Here is a 19,005-nt window from a genome sequence, read left to right as displayed (position 1 = left end):
AGGATGTTTCCAGGGAAGAGGATGTTCTATCTAAAGAATGAACAGAAATCAATTCTTATGAAAATGTAAATTTTATATTATTTTTTTTAGAAATTCTTGTAAATGAATGTGAAAGTTTTATGTAATATGTACAGTGTTTCGTATGGGTCACGGGTGACCAGACCATCGGATTTCACGGTCTGTCATGCGAGGGTTAACTGATTGTGAGTCTAATAAATCTAACGATCTCATAAAAATATATTCAGTATTTATCGAAATTGTACAAAACGTGAATATAATAAAAAAAAGTTGTTTTTCCAGAAAAATCGACGTAACCGTAACCTATTCTAAACCCAATCCAGGCTCGATCACCTGACGAAGGTATATCAAGTGTGTCCAGGAAATGTCAAAAGTTTAATGAATCAAGTATATTTGTCACTTTATTGTGTTATTCTACTATATTGTTTATTAAAGTATTCAAAAATGGATTATTATAGAACATATTCAAAATCAAATTAAAAAAAATAAGTCGAAAATGTGCAATAAAATTTTTTCCTTTGATACATCATTTTCGAGAAAGTCGACATTAAAAATATTTTTATTATCCGAGGCTTACTTTCCGAGGAAATAGAATTTAAAAATTCGTACGTAGCAATAAGTAGAAAACGAAGGTGATGATCAGGCGCGGTAGTCACGTCTCATTCAATTGCACACGTATGAAGTAGATTTTCCAATTTGATTATCTCGGAAATGAAGCACGACACGAACATATGTTATTTCTATATTTTCGACTTATTTTGCATATAGAATAACCTTCTGCCTGCTTGTTCGTACCGTCACACCACTGTGTACGTGTAAATCAAAAATTCAATTGTATCAGTCGTGTGTTTCGCACAGAGTACGCAACAATTTCAATTTCTGGCCACGTTTCAGACGAAAGAATGTGTACCTTGTCAGCATCGTGTATCAAACAACGAGAACTTTCGCCGCAGCACAGTGAAAAAGTTTCCAAAAGTGGATTGGCGTTCGAAATTGGATCGATGCATGTGTCTCTAGTATGATTTCGTAGGAATGCACAGAATTCTAATTGCTGATCGACTTTACTCCAGCCCCTTTTGCGTCGCCGAAGGCATTTCAACTTGACCGTTGGAATTTAACTTCGAATTTTAGTTTCACCGTCAGATTTCGACGTTAAACGCTGAACGTTCTGTTTAAATTTACCCGTTACAGTTCAAATTAAACCGTTAGAATTTAAATTTGACTTGGATCGTTTAAATTTTCATTTGAACTTGACTCCATCCATTATACAGCCTCTGACTATTGAGTTCGATCTTACGTACTCTTAGGAAAATTAAAGAGTCTGAACGTAATTTAATAATAAACGTGATTAAATACTAAAGTATAAACAGACTTTTCGTATTTAAACATTTTTTTACAAACATACAGGAAAAGATAGTTCTCCCAGGGGGCAATTGAAATCGGTTTCCGGTTACAGTTTCAAGGGCTGGATATTTGGAGTGTCACAGACGACATACAAAGCACTATTTGTCAATATTGACAAGACAAAAAATGGCTTAAAGGCTATCCTAACGTAATATGAAAAATATAATAAGTCGAAATAAAATAAAACGGTTACGTTAAACTTGTTATTGATAGGTATTCTAGTGTAAACATCCAATCGGTTCTCAAACGCTGGTTACGCATTGTACGGCTCTCAAAAATAAATACTCAACAGTAATAAATAATAAGATATCATGTATGATAATATGTATGTGTGTAATATTTAAATAGTTAATACAATTTGTAATTAAATTTCATTCAGATATTTCGTGCTGAAATACTGAAAACACAAAAGATGTTGAAAATTGTGAGTGATGCTAATTCGAATGGTCAGGGACTGTGGAAGAACACAAAACAATGATAACTCGAAAATTTGCAGCGAAATGTTATTTTAAATTGCATTACGTCAAATCTAACCACTGTTGGTTTCCTGAACTATTCTTCCTTTTCCTGAATCCAGAAGGAAATTTGACGGGACGGAAGTGGACAGAGACCAATGAAAGATCATATCTCCCGATTTGATTGAGTATATAAATGCTAGTCGTTACTTTATAAGCATCATTCGCGAACAAACCAATTCAGAACAGTTCAAGTGGACGAGCAAAACATTCTTCGACGAAACATGAAGCTCCTTCTCGTCGTTTTTAGCATCTTCGTCGCCATCGCTTACGTATCCGCGGCAAGTGTTCCGCCAGTCACTTTCGATGGACCAACTTACGAGTTAAGTAAGTAGTAGGAGTACATAAGATCTTTACTGACACAAATTGTGCGACAATATCAATAACAACTGTGTCGTATATTGTCATACTAGTCGAGAGAAGTTAAACAAGCAGTACGTTAGTATCGAGAATTTTTTCTTTGAATCTCTTCAGTGAAGACAACGCGCAAGAATCTGCGTATTAATATTATTTTCCCTTTCTTTTCAAATTTTTGTCTATTCTTAAGGAATTAAATATTGTTTATAGTAGTATTAACAATTCCTTCCTCGAATTATAATATATTTCAAGCGAATCACGTGAAATATCCGGTACATAAATATTAATTGCCTCCCCCTTGTATATTTTTATATTACTAAAAAGGATTAAAACGTCTTGCATATTAATGTCAAGAATTTCATTTTCAAATAGTTTACCAGTGGTTAAGATTAATCATTAAACCCTAAACCCTGACAAATGAAACATCTTGCAGACTAACATTAATATGTACAGCCTTGGCCAAAAGTATTAGAATTTAAACAATTATTCAAGAGTTTATACTATAAATGTATAATGGATCTAAAAACTTATTTCACAAAATAAAATTCTATTTTTCGCGGGTAAATACGTTTTTTAGCCACTGTATATTATGCACACTTGAAAACGATAGTATCCACTGCAACGCATTTCATGATTTCCTCTCAAAAATTAGTAATATGTATACACAGAGAATACACAATTAGAAGAATAATCAGAGAAATTTTTCTGTAGAGAAAATCGAAGGTTCTGACAGTGACGATGGCAGTGCGACGGAAGTGGGCGCCGATGATAGCGTTAGTCGACCACGCAGGGTGACCTGTGACATTCTCTCTTGGGAATCGCAGTGGTTCAGTTTCAAGCATTCAGCCTGCGCCTTCAGATGTATGGTTCAAGGACGCAGGGGCGGTCGCTGCCAAAATGGCGTCTGCGTATGCAGATAATTGAAGTGTTGTTCATGAAATGGCTCCCTCGGATTATCATAATCTTCAATTTCTCTACTGGATACTCTATATGTACTCTAATTTGCCGCATCGTTGATCTTAATTTTAACGAAAAGCAACGTGATTAGAAATGTTAATATTGAACTTTAATAAATGATTACCATTTGAAGTTGTGATCTGTCTTTAACTTCTTCAAGGACGAATTTATTAAGACTAGAAACAATCTTTCTTTTTTTATTGTTCAGCTACAGACTTTTATAAACATAATTTAATAACAATAAAAAAAATCATCTTTTCTATTGTTCAGCTACAGTAGACTCCCGCTTAACCGGCCCTTATGGGACTGGACCTCTGGCCGGTTCATCCGACATGTATCACCTATCATTTCTAGCTAGTTACTGAAAGAAATTAACATATAAGAACATCTATAATATGTATTATATATTTACACATACATACATATACAGCATGTTTATTAAATATTATTTTTTACCAGAAACTCGGTAATCTTGTTCTGCCTCTTTCATTTAATTTCGTTTATTAATGCGATATCTATATTTTTCATGTCAACAAAAATGTGGCCGGTTAAAGCGGAGACCGATAAAGCAGGTCCAGATAATCGGGAGTCTACTGTATACATATGCATTTAATACGTTGACTGTCACGTTGGTCACCTGTGACCGGAGATTGTTTCCTCGATGGAGCCGTGATGGTAATCAGTGACAGGAGAGTGCTTTAAATGTTTCGAATAAGTAAAATAAAATTTATGTCGTCAATTAAAAAATGTTGAACATCATAGCTGACTAGACGATATGATGAAATAAAAAATGCACTATTACATAATTAATGGTTTTGATTAAAGCTTTACATATTGTATTACCAAAATTAAGTACAGTGTATTGTATTAAAACATTAAAAAAAAAGGCCATCGCAATTTCTGCAGTATACAGTGACTTCTTTGTCCACTTTTTAGTATTTTTCGAACCATGATTTGCAACATTTTTTTAGTACTTCTTACGACTCACTAATTAATGAGGATTCATTTGTCAACATATACGATGATATTACAGTTGCTATGTTCCTTTTTAAGAAAATATTCAAAAACAGTTACGACGAGTAATCGAGTGCACCAAGGGGCCGTGGTGGGTCACCCGTGACCACTACCAAGATAAACGCATTATGGATAACGGCTTGATGGTATATAACCATATTTCTTATTATTTTGTTATTATATGCTTAGAATAATGAAAATTGTCTCGCGGCACCCTGGGAGCATCATGTAAATCTGGCGTGGTTAGTCAACGTGTTAAAATATATTTGTAAATGTTTATGATAATCAATTGGTAGGATATCTCTTTTGTATTGAGGAATTTTCTACTGAATGTTTATTCCAAATAATGTTTATTGCATCTTTTGAAATCATTCTTGAATAAAAAAAAATGATCGCACACATATGTGCCAGTATTTCTCAAGAGGTTAATACGTTTTCTATATAAACCTTTTCTGACTATTATTGACGACTTCGTTCTCCTCTGTTGATGTACAAAATGAATATGTTACTGCAATCTGCAGCTCTGAAATAGCTTTATTCAGAATTTAACAATTTAGAAATTAAAAAATTCTTTAACTGCTGTATAATAATAATTGTGTGGGAGAAGCCTCTATAGTTGTGATACATAATAATTATTTTGTGATTTCACTGATGAAATACGAATATCAACGATTTTATATTTCGCAATTTATGACATATAAAAATTTATTGCTGGCTACCAATATAGCTTTGTATTGCAAATAATTCGTATTGAATTAGGAATCGGATTTAAAATCGTGAAGCTGAGTTGAACAGAGATTCATGAAAATAATCAACGTCATTGTTCTCAACACGATTTCACAATATCATCGATTGTCGTCCATCGAGAAACGACAGGTTGTACGTGGTTCACTGACAAACCTGCAGCTATCGATTATCGTTCAATCTGCAGAACAACGTTCGAATTGGAATTATTGTCCAATTACTGGAAGAGTTCGAGAATTGACTTCCTATTGGCGTAGACCGCGTTTACCTTCCATTCGCCAAGTTAATTGGGTTCATTCGCTGAAACGTATCTTCGTTTTAACAATATCCGAATAAGTTTCACAACCTGATGGGGTATCGCTCAATGTCGCTCCTCCGCGGTAAAAGTAGGTGAAAGGGTAAGAGTTTTATCAAACGAAAGACCTTCGATCTCGTCTTAGGATTAAGCATGACCATCGATTGAATTCTTTTTACCATCAGCAAGTTTTCAGAGAGACTCTACAATGAAGAAAAGTCTTCACCACAAAACACAGTCTCTATAGATAATATATTGGGTTGGCCATAACGTAATATCAGAATTCTGGAGTAAATGATGCTTTTTTTCTGATTCAACACCAATCACTGCTCTGAATTAATAAAATGTATACTAGGGTGGTGCTTAAAGGTCTATTTTTTAAATATTTCTTGGATACCTTACCATTTTATTTTCTATGTTGAGAAACGGGCCTGGTTAAAATTTTATTACATTTCATAATATTTTATAGGTTATCACCATCTTATTAAAATTTTGAATGGCAAAACCACACGCCAAGCTCCCTATAAATCTGAGAGTCGGATTTATACAGTATCTATAACAGTATTTATTTTTATTATTCAAACAATTCCGACAGAAATATCCTCACATTAAGAAATCGACTTTATTAGCCTCATGATGTGATTTGCGAAATAGATTTTTATAAAAGCTGCTGGTTTACAAATTTATTTTGTAATAATATCCCAGTGTTAAATAAATGTATTAAAAAATGAAAGTGCGACGAAAAGAAAATTGCATTCCTTTTCATAAAAAACACAAAATTCAATGGCTGGTAGCAACCCCTACTACCTACTTAACTGAAACAATGAAAAAAATACTATATTACATTTATAAGAGTGAACGCATTCACAGGGTGCCCCGTAAAAAATACAAATTAATTGTGTTTGATTAAATAAACAACACTCTAATATCTATATGTATATACGCATTCTGAAAGCTAACACTTAAACACGTTGTTTTAAAAATCATTATGTTTGCGTTAAATTTTTGGGAATTGATCCTGTTCTGAAAATGGGTGACTGAAATGGAAGAGTTGTACTTTCGAGCAATTATACTTTATTCCCGAAAAGAGAAAAACTTCGTGCAAACAAGAAAAAAGATTTCGTTCATTAATTACGTGCAGCGCTTTTCACTGAAATAAAAGAAACATCGTTTACTGCAGAAATCCGACATTACTTTCTGGCCAACCCAATATTATCTTTCGAAACTTCAAATTTTCTACGGATCGTAGACACATGTAAATATTGATCATGGATCGCTTACGAGGAAATTGAAACCAGCCACGTTTCATTCGATCCTACGTTTTATTTATCAGTTCTACATATCACATATAATGTTAACGTAAAATGTTATTGTCGGTAGTAAACTGAAACTACAGAATATGCTTGAAAAATAATAGGAGTAATTTTCTTCTGTATCTTGTGTAAGCGTTATTCATTAACAATCGGTGGTTTATTGAAGCTTCACGTTTACTTTAGTAGATGTCAATATTTTACGGTATTAAACGTACACCGTACGAAATATAGGGGTCGAAATGACAATATCCTAATGTACGTCATCACGAAAGTACAATGGAACAATGAGCCCGTATCGAGTTCTGTTCCAAGCTCTATAAAATCGCGATAGACACCTACGAAATGTTTATCCTGTACACGAGTTTATTACGGGTGATTCGAGAAATTTAGAGATGACAAGAAAAAGGTCGAATGTATGGACCGTTCTATTGGGTGCTTGGAAGCATTTGTAGTAATGTATCGTTCGAATAAGGCGTAACCGAAGTATTGACAATCGAGAAGCTACTTGAACTACAACGCATCTGCACATACTGTATTCGCCTGTTTGCTATTCGGTGACTATTTTCTAATCTCAAATCTCAACATTCTGGTACAAGAGAAAACATTATGACGATGGTCGTCAATGTGATTTTAACTCTCGTGCATAGTTCGAGTAAGTTAGATCCTAAATAAAACTTTGACTTATAATTATGTTTTTTTTTTGTTAGGAAAACTTGTGTATTAATCTTACATTAATAGTCAACGTATATTGGAGTCTAGCGATAGATGAATATATTTTTTTGATTCGATCTTAATTTTGGTTTAGATAATATTACGAGGGTGAATCAATAAATAAGTTACACCGTCTTCCTCTAAAAAAGTACGAACAAATGTAAAAAAGTCTTTCTTATTACCAATGTAAGCTGACAGCCAGCTACTACTTTTCAACGTATTTACCAAGGCGCTGTAAACACTTGTCGTCAAGAGGAATTAATTTACGTATTCCTGTTTTAAAAATTGTCCGTCTGTAATCCCGTAACCATTTTAATGCTGCTTCCTTCATTTCCTCATCCGTACTGAAAGGTTTTTTTTTATCATGAACGATAGTCGCAACAGTACCGTGTGCAATGCCCACTTCTCGTGCAATTGCATCGAGTTTTATCTGCCGATTTGATTGAATTACGGCATCAACTTCCTCAATATTCTCAGGAGTCGTTGCAGAAGCAGTACACATCAGTAACCCCCTTTTTCAAATGCTTTCCACCACTAAATCACTGACTAACGACTTAGGGTATCTTATTCATACACAGACACTGATTTTCGATAAATTGCACACCGATTATTATTTTTTGCCTAGAAAAATCGAATAATAACACGAACCTCAAACTTGGACGCACTTTTTATATGACGCTCCATGTTTAACGTACAGTTAACATTTACGACTTAAAAATTTTGTTGAATTTTACTATACATCCACAATAATCTTGCTTCTATATAAAAAGTTAGGGGAGGGGGATGTAACTTATTTATTCACTGACCCACGACAAATAACAGATTTTTGAACTGTGCACGAGGGTTAAAGCAGACCTTTAAAAGTATTGTATATCCATACGTTCGTTGATCATGACTAAATGAATGTGAAATGTGATAAATGGTAAAACTAATATCAGACATAAAACATTATCCGTCTTATTTTCGCCGTAATAAAATCTTTAAGAAATAAAAGAAAGCTAAATCCTTACATCTGTCTTTACAAATCACGTCGAAAAATGTTATTTTGCATAAATTTCTGCAGTCTAATCATGACTAACGTTTCGCCAATGCCGAGATGTAAAACTATGTTAATGTAACGTTCTGTTACGCGTTCTTTTCAATATATCTAACTCAAACCTGCTAAATGTATTACTCTGCATTTATAAACTTGTTAATATCTGTCTGGTTAAATACACAATTAATTATTGTTGCTATGAGATACAAACGATTAAAAATGTCGAAAATCACAGTTTTTCTCGATTTTCGACGTACAACTGTAGGAAATCTAACAATTCTTACATCTTTTCATGCCTGTCGCTCGTTTCTGTATCAACCGATTTCAATGAAAGTTTCAGTATGTACATAACTAACACAAATCTTCGACATGCATTTATTAAATTTTCAGTATAGTCTCAGATTAAAAAGTTGTAAACAGCGACCTTTACCATTTTCTTCGCGATTCTGACCAATTGCAACTTGTTCAAATTTTTGTACACATCACTTAGTAAACTAATGTTCCTAACTTCACAAAAGAACTCAAGTCACTTGGACCAACTTTAAAGACGTTGTTCTTTTTTAAAGGGTGTGCGAATACTTTTGTTGCCTACTGTACATTAATGTTTCTATTGATCAAACGTAATCCAAGGTCTTTTCAAGGTCATAATATTCGTATCACTGAACCTGCCTTGACATCAGCTATAACGCTATAAAGTTAAACCTCCATGGCGACATTTAAAAAACACTGATGATATTCAAATAATCTTGAAACGAAAATGAAACAAAAAATTTGTTTATACCATCACTTTCGCCCCCTTGAAATATATAACTTGGATATATTTTCGTATCTTCAATCCCAACAGACATATTTCGATGTCCTGTTTCTCGTGACTAACCCTGCAGTTCCACGTCACATTAGGCGTGAAATTCGAGGTCAAATCGAAAGATCAAGTTTTCATTAACATCCTAATAGTCTTTTATGCAATCAAGTACAAGGCTGATTGAACGTTGTACATAAATCGGTTAAATCTGGGATAGACATTTCTGTAAGTCACTGGGTTTCCGTAATTAAGAACTGTAGGGCTGTCAGGTGTCTCGAGTAAAAGGAGCCGAAGAGCGTTTCTTATTGATCGAGGCATTCGAAGCTTTTACAGGTGTTTATCTGTGAATGACCCACCGACGATCGTCGGGCGTAATTCCAGAAAATGGCAAATAAAGTTTAAAGCATCGTTCCTAGGATCCGTTAACAAGAACGTGAAAATCGTAACGCGTCGACAGAGAAAAGGATCAACGAGGAGCGATTATCAAGACTGCTACATCATTCGATAAGGTTATGCTGAATGCTTTCTAGAGAGCGTCGCAAAAAGGTGGTGTAGAAACGATACCCCTATAGTATTTGATCTTAATGTTCATTGCATACCGGTCATAATGTTTTTATTACTTCTTTACCGAAGATAGAAAAGATCGATTGTTCTGGTGAACATCGAAGAAGTAATAAAATGTGTTTTCATTACTTCTTTACCGAAGATAGAAAAGATCGATTGTTCTGGTGAACATCGAAGAAGTAATAAAATGTGTTTTTATCACTTCTTTACCGAAGATAGACAAGATCGATTGTTCTGTGAACTTTAAAAGTATTCTCTGTGCTGGTCACTTGTCAATTTGTGGTTATGTTTCTTTCCTTGTTTTAAAAGTAACGGAGGAAAAAGAATGATCGAGCAGAGAATACCTTTCCGTTTAACTGTATGGAACGGGCGAGAAAGGAACATAGTGTTTCAACTGGAAAATGTTACAGCATTTGCCCCATTTACCAGACGTTGCCCTGTTACAGGAACGTCTAAGTCGCTCGAACGTGCTGCTTTCGGCGTGCTCTTGGCCGAAGAGCGAGTCACCCCTCTTAGAGCAACAATCTTCGGGTAGGGTGCCGTTCTATAAGCCTTATTCACTGACACTAAACAACTATCCCCACTCTCTTTTATGGCTTTGGCTCTTGGTACATACTGCTCGCGGCTTCGCTCAAAAGATACGGAGGCCGATTTTGCTCGCGAAAGCAGAAACTGGACTGCCTATCTTATGACTATTCATTCTAAGCACCGATACATTGTATACAGGGTGGCCCATAAGTCACTTTACATATTTAAAGATATATAAATGATTTGTTTGTTGACCTTTTGTACTTATAATATATTTGTATTTATTACAGTTAATAAATTTTTGTATGGTACAGTGATTATGGACCACCCTTTATAAGAAAAAATCTGAAAACAGAAGAGGTATCTTCAAAAGCACGCTCATCACTTCACCGATGTAACCAAATTACTTGAAAAATGAAGGGAAATAGTGAAAGGAAGTGGAAAATAGAAATTGGTGCAAATTCAAAACTATAGATTGCTGTTTTTTCCTTCAAAAAACGTTACGAACGATTCGGATAACCCAGTAGAAGGCACAACTTTTGGTTTGACATTGAGAAACTTAATGTGCAATCTCTGAACCGAATTCAGAATGGAGCGTGTGTTAAATTTCCAGCTGATTTGTTTGCAACAAAATCATTCGGTCCGATGATCTGCAAAGAAAAGTGAGAGTTGGCCGATTCCGTGGATAAAAATACACCGAAAGCGAAAAATCGATAATGCCGATGTAAGAACAGGCGTCTTTTGAAAGGCATGCATCTCTGAAGTGTCTCGATGATTTCTATTGTTACTAGGTCAACGTCCCTAGCACCGCCTAATCTCTGCAGTGGGATCTACTAAGGACTTTGTCCTAATAACAACACTAGGATCACTCATAGGCATTGCAATTCAATTTCAATTTTTCCCGATAATTTCGACCGTTACTACGATCGACTTCCTAGTCGGAGATTCGAAAATCACGAATCATTGAAAGGCTTTGTGAGGGTATCGTTAAGAACTGTAGATACTTTGTCTCTATCATGATCGGTAGATTTTCAGAGGATCGAATGGTTCAATTAAAATATTGAAATAAGAATTTTACATAATTTCAAGTAAGAGTTGGGAATCCAGATTTATTGGAAAAATCTAATATCGCTAAGAAACGTGGATACATTGTTTCTATTATGATCAGGAGATTTTCGAAGGTTCGAATGGTTCAATTAAAATACTAAAATAAGAATTTTATATAATTTCAAATAAGAATTGGGTATTCAGATTTAATGAAAAAATATTCGTATAATTGGCCTATGTATGTGACCCAATTGACGAGTTATCATCCAGAAGCAAGGTACTTGGACATTGATCTCCAAAAGGGAACTTTTTGTGGTAGATGGGAAGCGTAGTTACGCCGGGGTAAAGGGACGCCCTTTTCCTTAATTTTTTTCTTGAAATCTACTTTAGAAGATTTTCAAAGAGAAAATTTCTTCCTGGGATAGGTACGATCATCAATTCGTCGAAAGCAAGAGGGAAACTGTAAAGGGGAGAGTTTTCATGCTTCAGTGGAGATGAAGAGGAACACTGTCGAATAGGATATCAAGAAGGTGGTTTGCCGGGCTGAACACATTTGAATGTCACGCTAATGGAAATCGATTTGTAAAACGTCTTTTATTCAAAGAGTCTGAATGAAATTTCTTTGATTAACATCTTTTATCTTTCGTTTTATTTTAATTCCGCAGTACTGCTAGTTATTAATAATGGTTATTACTGTTACTGACCTTCAATAATGTGACGTAATCTGAAAAGAATAATACTGAAATTAGTAATGTTCTCGGTTAACCTTCCTATAGTTATTGGCTCGTTTTTGATCAAGTAGTCTTTTCATCCCCAGTACATTCCGGCTTAATTGTGTACTCATTTAGGACTTCTTTATATTGGAGAGAACTATAAACAAGTTTTTATTAACACTATGACGACCGATGACGCCACACTGGCATCAAACAACGAACAATTTTTTTGACGTCATATTTACATCATTCTAATGTTAGCTCGTTGCTGTTAGGTGTTGCTCTTTGAACATTGATTTTGTGTTATTTTGAAAGTTAACAATTTAAAAGATCACGAACCTTCAAGCGTTCAGGCCGGTCGTGCAAAACAGTCGATCATTATTTAAGTACTATGTGTGGACATTTTTTAATGTCCCCTTACACTTAGGGCAATATTTTGCAACCTACCACTTGAAAAGAAAGAAAAAATACCTTCTTATTTTTCAGATATACAGAATTTTTGAATTTGTTTACGTATATAGCAAAACCATATTTTGTTAATTCTTGACAAAAGCAACTTTTGCTGGCTAATATTATTATAAATATTACTATTGGTAGTATTAATACAGGTTGATGGAATTTATTAAAGGAAACAAAAAAAGCTTAATGAACTTATAGATTGATAATTCAAGATACATTGAATTTTAAATAACTGGAATAAGTAAATGTGGTATATTTTCCAATGTTACGTATAGTTTAGTCATACGGTTCCTCTGACCTGAATGGTTACTATCGTAAACGTTATTTTCGAATTGGGGTAAAATTCATTGAAAAACTGAAAAGAGCATAGTATATTCCAACGAAAGGTCATTTCTTTCAGGATTTGTTATGAAAAATGTACTGTGCGACTTAGAGTACATATACTCGAACAAAGCTTCGCTTACAAATCGAAAACTAGGATTGTCTTTGAAATGATTAATTTTGGGTCATATGTTTATTAAGCCTTTTTTGTTTCCCTCACTGAATTCTGTTAGTCTATACAGTTGATACCTATTTAAATGGAACACTCTGTTTGGCTAAAGTAATAACCGTTGCAGGGTTAAATATTGAAATGAAGAATATTAACGAACGAATATACAATTTTGTCTTCAGTCTATGCGAAAAAAGGGATGGGAAGTGAGACAATGAATTGTAACACTATTGAGAGAATTAAGAACAAGTTGCAATAACGTGAAAATAATCATTTTTTGCATAAACTGTGTAAAAATAATAACCAACCAGAATATGAGCCATTCACAAACCAACGTGACTAACTCTACTTTCTGAACTTTTTTAAATTTTAATGTCCAAGCATTTGATCGATGCTTACATTTTTATATTTAAAATAAATTTCCTTGACAATTTTTATGGAGTTAATCACTTTGGCACACGAACTGCTCATGTGTTCCACAATGAAATGATTCGACGCTTCGAAGAATGGTGCATTGAACATTAAACATCAAAGCAATGCCTTTCACAAGAACACAGTCACATGTCATGGGGCATACGTCAGACGTTTCTTGATTCGGGGAAACGCTGTCTTTGCCCGGTTTGTTGCCTATTAGTAAACCTGTACAAGCAACGAATATACTTAGACATCAAAGCAGTGGCGTCGATAAAACGCGTCGTAGACATGAAAGACCTGGTGCACGTTTAGGTCATGCTTGCCGTTTCCGTGTGTGTAACATTAACAAAGCCGGCTCACAATGGTTCGAAACCACGAAAACGTGTCAAAAACTGGAAAAGTTTATATTAATAAATCAGCGTTATATTATTATACATGTACTACACATATCACACCTCTGTCAAAACAGGGGACACAAGTAAAAAATTGTCAATTTTCATTTTATCGCATAAAATATCTTTCAATACGTAGTCTACCATCCAGAAAAATGTCACAAGTCGAAGTCCAATATTTCAAGCGACATGGTGCTAGTGTCATTTTGTTTAACCCCTTGGCTTACAACATCGAGTCAGTAATATATTTACTCATAAATATTTTAATGTTGCTGCATGTATTTATAAATGCCGAAAAAGTAATGCAACTTGTTAAACTGATATAACTTGTTAAAAATATTACACATTAGAGTTTATGCCATGTTTTTTTGATTTCAAACCACTGTTACGTTATGTCTAAAGTATCTATTGCTTTTGCTCATATAAGAAGTGCAGCACATATTTTAATCACGACAAAAGATATGAAACTAAATATTACCAATATATTACGATGAGGATATTTCATTCAGCTCAACCTCGTACTTGTTTCTTTCATTTTTCTCGATACAATGGAAAGATGTGAGAAAGAAGTTAATGATGTCAATATGTATATAGAGTCTAATCTATTTTGTTCGCTTCAAGAGTATTTTGAGAAAAATATTCTAATAGCGAACTATGGGATACCTCAACTACTTTACGTTATCTATTTTAACTTTCTACAAAGTATTTACGAGAAAAAAAGGTTTTATAATAATACACAGTATATGTAACCCTTTAAATCCTGAATTATGTTATCGTTATTTTTTCAACAATTTTTATTCTAGACAAATTGAAAGCTGTTCAAACATGGTGTCTTTTCATTTTTTTATTCAAATAGCTAAACACAGGGTGTCCCAAAAATGTCCTCTGACCCGGAAATGGGGCACTTGGGGGGTGAATTGGAACAACTTTTTCCTTAGCAACAATGTAATCTGAGGCTTCGTTACCGAGATATTAACGTAAAACCGCGACCAATCAGAGCGCAAGTTTGCCAGCCGAGTTCCCGCGCCAGCGGTGGCTACGCGCTACGGTTGTACTCGCTGGCAAACTCGCCCTCTGATTGGTCTAGGTTTCACGTTAATATCTCGGTAACGAAGCCTCAGATTACATTGTTGCTAAGGAATCGAGTGCCCCATTTCCGGGTCGGAGGACATTTTTGGGACACCCTGTATGGCATCTCTGATTATTCACATCATTTTGCACCATCTCGGAGGACTTTAAAGAAGTAGTACTTCAAAGTCCTAGTCGGCTTCTAAGCATATCGCTATGTACATGGCAGCATTTTAATATAAGTGGTACTACACAGTACCGTCAGAACATAGAGGGTTAATATGTTTCATTCACTATGAAAATGTGATTATAAATAAGGAAAGGAATACTATCGATAGTAAAATGTACGAACTGTTTAATACATCTTGTTTGATTGGAAATACTAAAGAAAGTATCGTTATCTCAGTCTGTATACGAGACACATGAGCCGTCGATCGGAGTTTGTAGAACGAGAAACGCCATTGTGAACAACGCGTCCAATATATGTTTCGAGAAACTTTCTCGTTGTTTCTAGTTTCGTTTGATCCGATTCGTTGAATTTTCTTGTAGTTGTTTTCTCGGCCATTTCAGTTCGCTCGGTAACGTTCGAATCGAGAGGTGAAGATAGACAGAGAAGGAGAGGGAAGAGAGAGAAGAGAGAAGGAAAAAGAAATTGCTTTCTGATTCTTTTTTCTCGCGATTCAGCAGAAGTCACTCTCGAATAGCAGAGATGCATTAGTATTAAGGTTAAAGGTAGCCAGCTGCGTCGACGTCGGTATTCAATTGATATGAAATTAATAGCATGTGGTCGACCTTTCCACCTTTCTATACATTTATAGGTTATGCAATGCATTACCAGGATAATGAATCATTTTTTTGGTGAAATATGGCCGTAAAATTTTACTCATTTGACGTTTTATACATAGCTTTACGTGCGCAGTGCGTTGCAATACCGATACTTTTATTTTCTAAAATTAATTATGCATGCACTATCCTGCTTATTTAATATTAAAAGTTAAAAATGCTACATGTTAAAATCAGTTGTGCACATATGAAACATATTATCGCTTCTAGGACCGACCGACGCGATGTATAGCAACGACTTTTGTTGCAATGACATACAATTAGAATTTAAAATCCAAAACTATGAGTTCTATAATAATTTGAATGACACTTTTGATTCTCATTTACGCGTAAGGAGAGGAAATTTCGGGATGGTCGATATTATTATCTGACCGCACGCCAGAAATTGGGTTTACATTTGCAACTTCGACGAAATATATATCTTGTATTGCAATTAAGTGGTCTGAACGTAGGATCACGTTGACTCTAAGGAAAGAAATGCGTTATATCAACAGGCTTATCCGCCTCGCCATTGAGAAAAACTATCATATAGACATTAAGAATAGATATATCAGAAAGTACAATATGACAGAAAGTATTATGTAGCATGCATGAAAGAGACTCAGAGAATAAAGAGCGGTGTTATGAAATCAAAATCACATTAAAATATTTGCATACAATAACCGATAATATTTGTGAGCTTTTCAATACCATGGAAATTGTGATATAAATCGATAAGACCAAGCATTACGAATGCATAAAGTATGTTAACATAGTTAAGTTCAAACATTTTATCTAATATTTCACTAATATACGTATTTTTCATATAGCGAAAATTTCACTTCACCATCAGCGACAAGACACAATTTAAGCATTCTTACTATTTTTTGTTAATCGTTTGAATTTTTGTGAAAACATATCATTAAGCGAATTACAATACACTATGATTTTAGATTCATGTCGAAATTATAGGATCAAATTTTTTAATAAGCAATTTCGTTTACAAGACAATCGAATTTCAAAATCATTCTTTTCGATTGCACTTGTTATATCTTAATTCTGAATTCATATAAAATTATTCGGAAAAATTATTAAAATTACCTGCATTACTATAAATATTGGTAAAAAGTAACGCAAAAACAATCAGTAAATGACAGACAATCGAGTTAAATGGTATTTGTACTAGCTGAATTCGCGAATTTGATTTTCTCGAAACTGAAAAATTCCATAAAAAGTGTTATGCAATATTTTAATTTAGTTTTTACTAGTAGAAACATTTCAGTTTCGCTTGAACACTAATTTCTGGGCGGTCTTATATAAAGACAATATATTTTGAAATCTTAAAGAGCTTTTCAGTATTTAAATAACAGGTACAGTACCGGACAAAATTATAACAACTTGAGCGTAATAATTCTTTGAAGATCAATTTCACTAGAATTTTCTGTATTAATTAACGAAGAGTATGGATGTCCTTAAACGTTATTTACTTAAATACTAATAACCTTAATAAAGTCCATACCCTTTGTTAATTAATGCAGAAAATGCTAAAGAAAATGATTGAAGAATTATCCGGTACTGTATAGTTGAATTCATCGGGCGCTCTTCGACCGTAATGAGTTAACGTAGTAACGGGCTGTAAGGTCTCTGAGTTAGCAGTTACTTGATTGGTCCGGTATGATTTAGGGTATCTCGTGTAGTATCTCGTATGGTAGACTTCGTTTAACCAAATTAATTACCGAAAATAGTATAGCTACGTGGTTCGTATAAAGTATGTAATGAGGTGGCCACTCGTCGGTAACGCGATTAGTCGATACGCTTACTACTGCGTCAGGACGAAATAACCACCTTTATGTATCCTCGCGAGCAAACTCGGCTTCCGCTAAGGGAAAATGTGACGCAAGAGAAGAGCCTCCTACTATTTGGTAAATTTATTTCAGCTACTGAAACAAATGTTAAATCGAATGTTAATTTCGTATAAATTTCAGTATTTCCCAATACCAAATAGTAGGAGCATGGTAGGACACCCTTCCTCTACGTCACTTTTACAAGTGACAGTAGAGAACAAGTAGCGTAAGAGTACAGAACAAGTAGCGTAAGAAAAGGGCCTCCTACCACTTGGTAAATTGATTTCAAGTACTAAAATGAATGTTAAATTGAATGTTAGTTTGACATATATTTCAATAATTCTCGATACCAAATCGCAGGAGGTCCTTCCCTACGTCACTTTTTTCCCTAGTGGAAGCCGAGTTTGCTTCTAAGTGTACACTGATGGGCAAACTCGGCTTCCGCTAGGGGAAAAAGTGACGTAAGGAAGGACCTCCTGCTCTTTGGTATCGAGAATTATTGATATATATGTCAAATTGACATTCAATTTAACATTTCTTTTATTACTTGAAATCAATTTACCAAGTGGTAGGAGGCCCTTTTCTTACGCTACTTGTTCCCCTAGCGGAAGCTGAGTTTGTACGTCTGTGTACATACTGCAACGGAATCACGAGATGATGGACCAATCTGAAACCGACGCTTGTGGCAGTATTACTCAATATGTGTAATTTCAATTTAGATGTGTTTGTCCTTTCTACTTGTGTTGTTACATGAAATCGAATCTATAACAACATCTAATCCGTGCAGTGAGGTTTCTAAGGAAGGATGTCTTATTGTTAGTAATAACAGGAACGCCCAAGAAATACTGCACAAGGTCCACGTGTGAAATTTATATGAATTTTCAATTTATTATACATTCTATATTATAATATAGAATGTTCTATTATGCATGTAAATATTATTATACAATTTAGTTTATTATACAGTCAACGCTGGTAGCTCCAGTGTTATGGTTCAATTTTTAATCTAAAAATTTAAATTTTGAATTGTATCTGGTTGTTGTAACCTGAATTGTATTTGAAGCTTGATCCGTGGAATTTAAATTTCAGTTGAAGTTCGATTCTGAGAATTCGAATTGGGTCGTAGAAATATAATTCTGGAATAGTCGGATAAAAAACGGATATCTCTTAAATAGTTACACCTTCTTATCTGTTTGATTTCCGTAACATTTAATGTATGAGTGGTCTTTTTGTTAAATGGTATACGTCCAATTGTGAAAAAAATTAGTAAAAGCTAGTTTTTGATACAGATTTTTTTATATTTATAATCACAAAGTCAATATAATAGAATATTCTCATGAATTAGTTAAACGAAGTTTAGTTGTTAAATGTAGTTCCATGGTTGTTTTTTTTTTAACTGGTATAAGTCCATTTGTAGTAAGGATTCAATTTATTTAACATTTGCCACGAAGCAAACTCAATGAGTAACAGTTATTAGTATTATCTGTCTTTACAGTTA

At 34.3% G+C, this 19,005-nt stretch overlaps 2 protein-coding genes across 2 annotated transcripts in view; one reads left to right on the top strand and one right to left on the bottom strand.

Annotated features, from left to right (window-relative positions):
• The window catches only part of LOC107190434, a 44,566-nt gene that overhangs the window by 9,399 nt on the left and 16,162 nt on the right, over window positions 1–19,005 (bottom strand). The window lies entirely within an intron of this gene.
• Window positions 2,117–3,371, top strand: LOC107190435 (defensin-2-like). Its single transcript, XM_015579233.1, has 2 exons — window positions 2,117–2,264; window positions 3,006–3,371. Exons 1-2 carry the CDS (start codon window positions 2,162–2,164, stop codon window positions 3,212–3,214), a joined length of 312 nt encoding a protein of 103 aa, XP_015434719.1. The 5' UTR covers window positions 2,117–2,161; the 3' UTR covers window positions 3,215–3,371.

This window comes from Dufourea novaeangliae, unplaced genomic scaffold (assembly GCF_001272555.1).
Source record: "Dufourea novaeangliae isolate 0120121106 unplaced genomic scaffold, ASM127255v1 scaffold199, whole genome shotgun sequence".
NCBI classification, from domain to species: Eukaryota; Metazoa; Arthropoda; class Insecta; order Hymenoptera; family Halictidae; genus Dufourea; species Dufourea novaeangliae.
The sequence above is the reverse complement of the archived record's forward strand: the minus strand, read 5'-3'. Positions and strand labels throughout refer to the sequence as shown.

Coding starts and splice junctions, on each gene's coding strand:
- LOC107190435 (XM_015579233.1), top strand. CDS start 2,162: ATGAAGCTCCTTCTCGTCGTTTTTAGCATCTTCGTCGCCATCGCTTAC. Junction 2,265..3,005: donor TGGACCAACTTACGAGTTAA/GTAAGTAGTAGG, acceptor ATTTTTCTGTAG/AGAAAATCGAAGGTTCTGAC.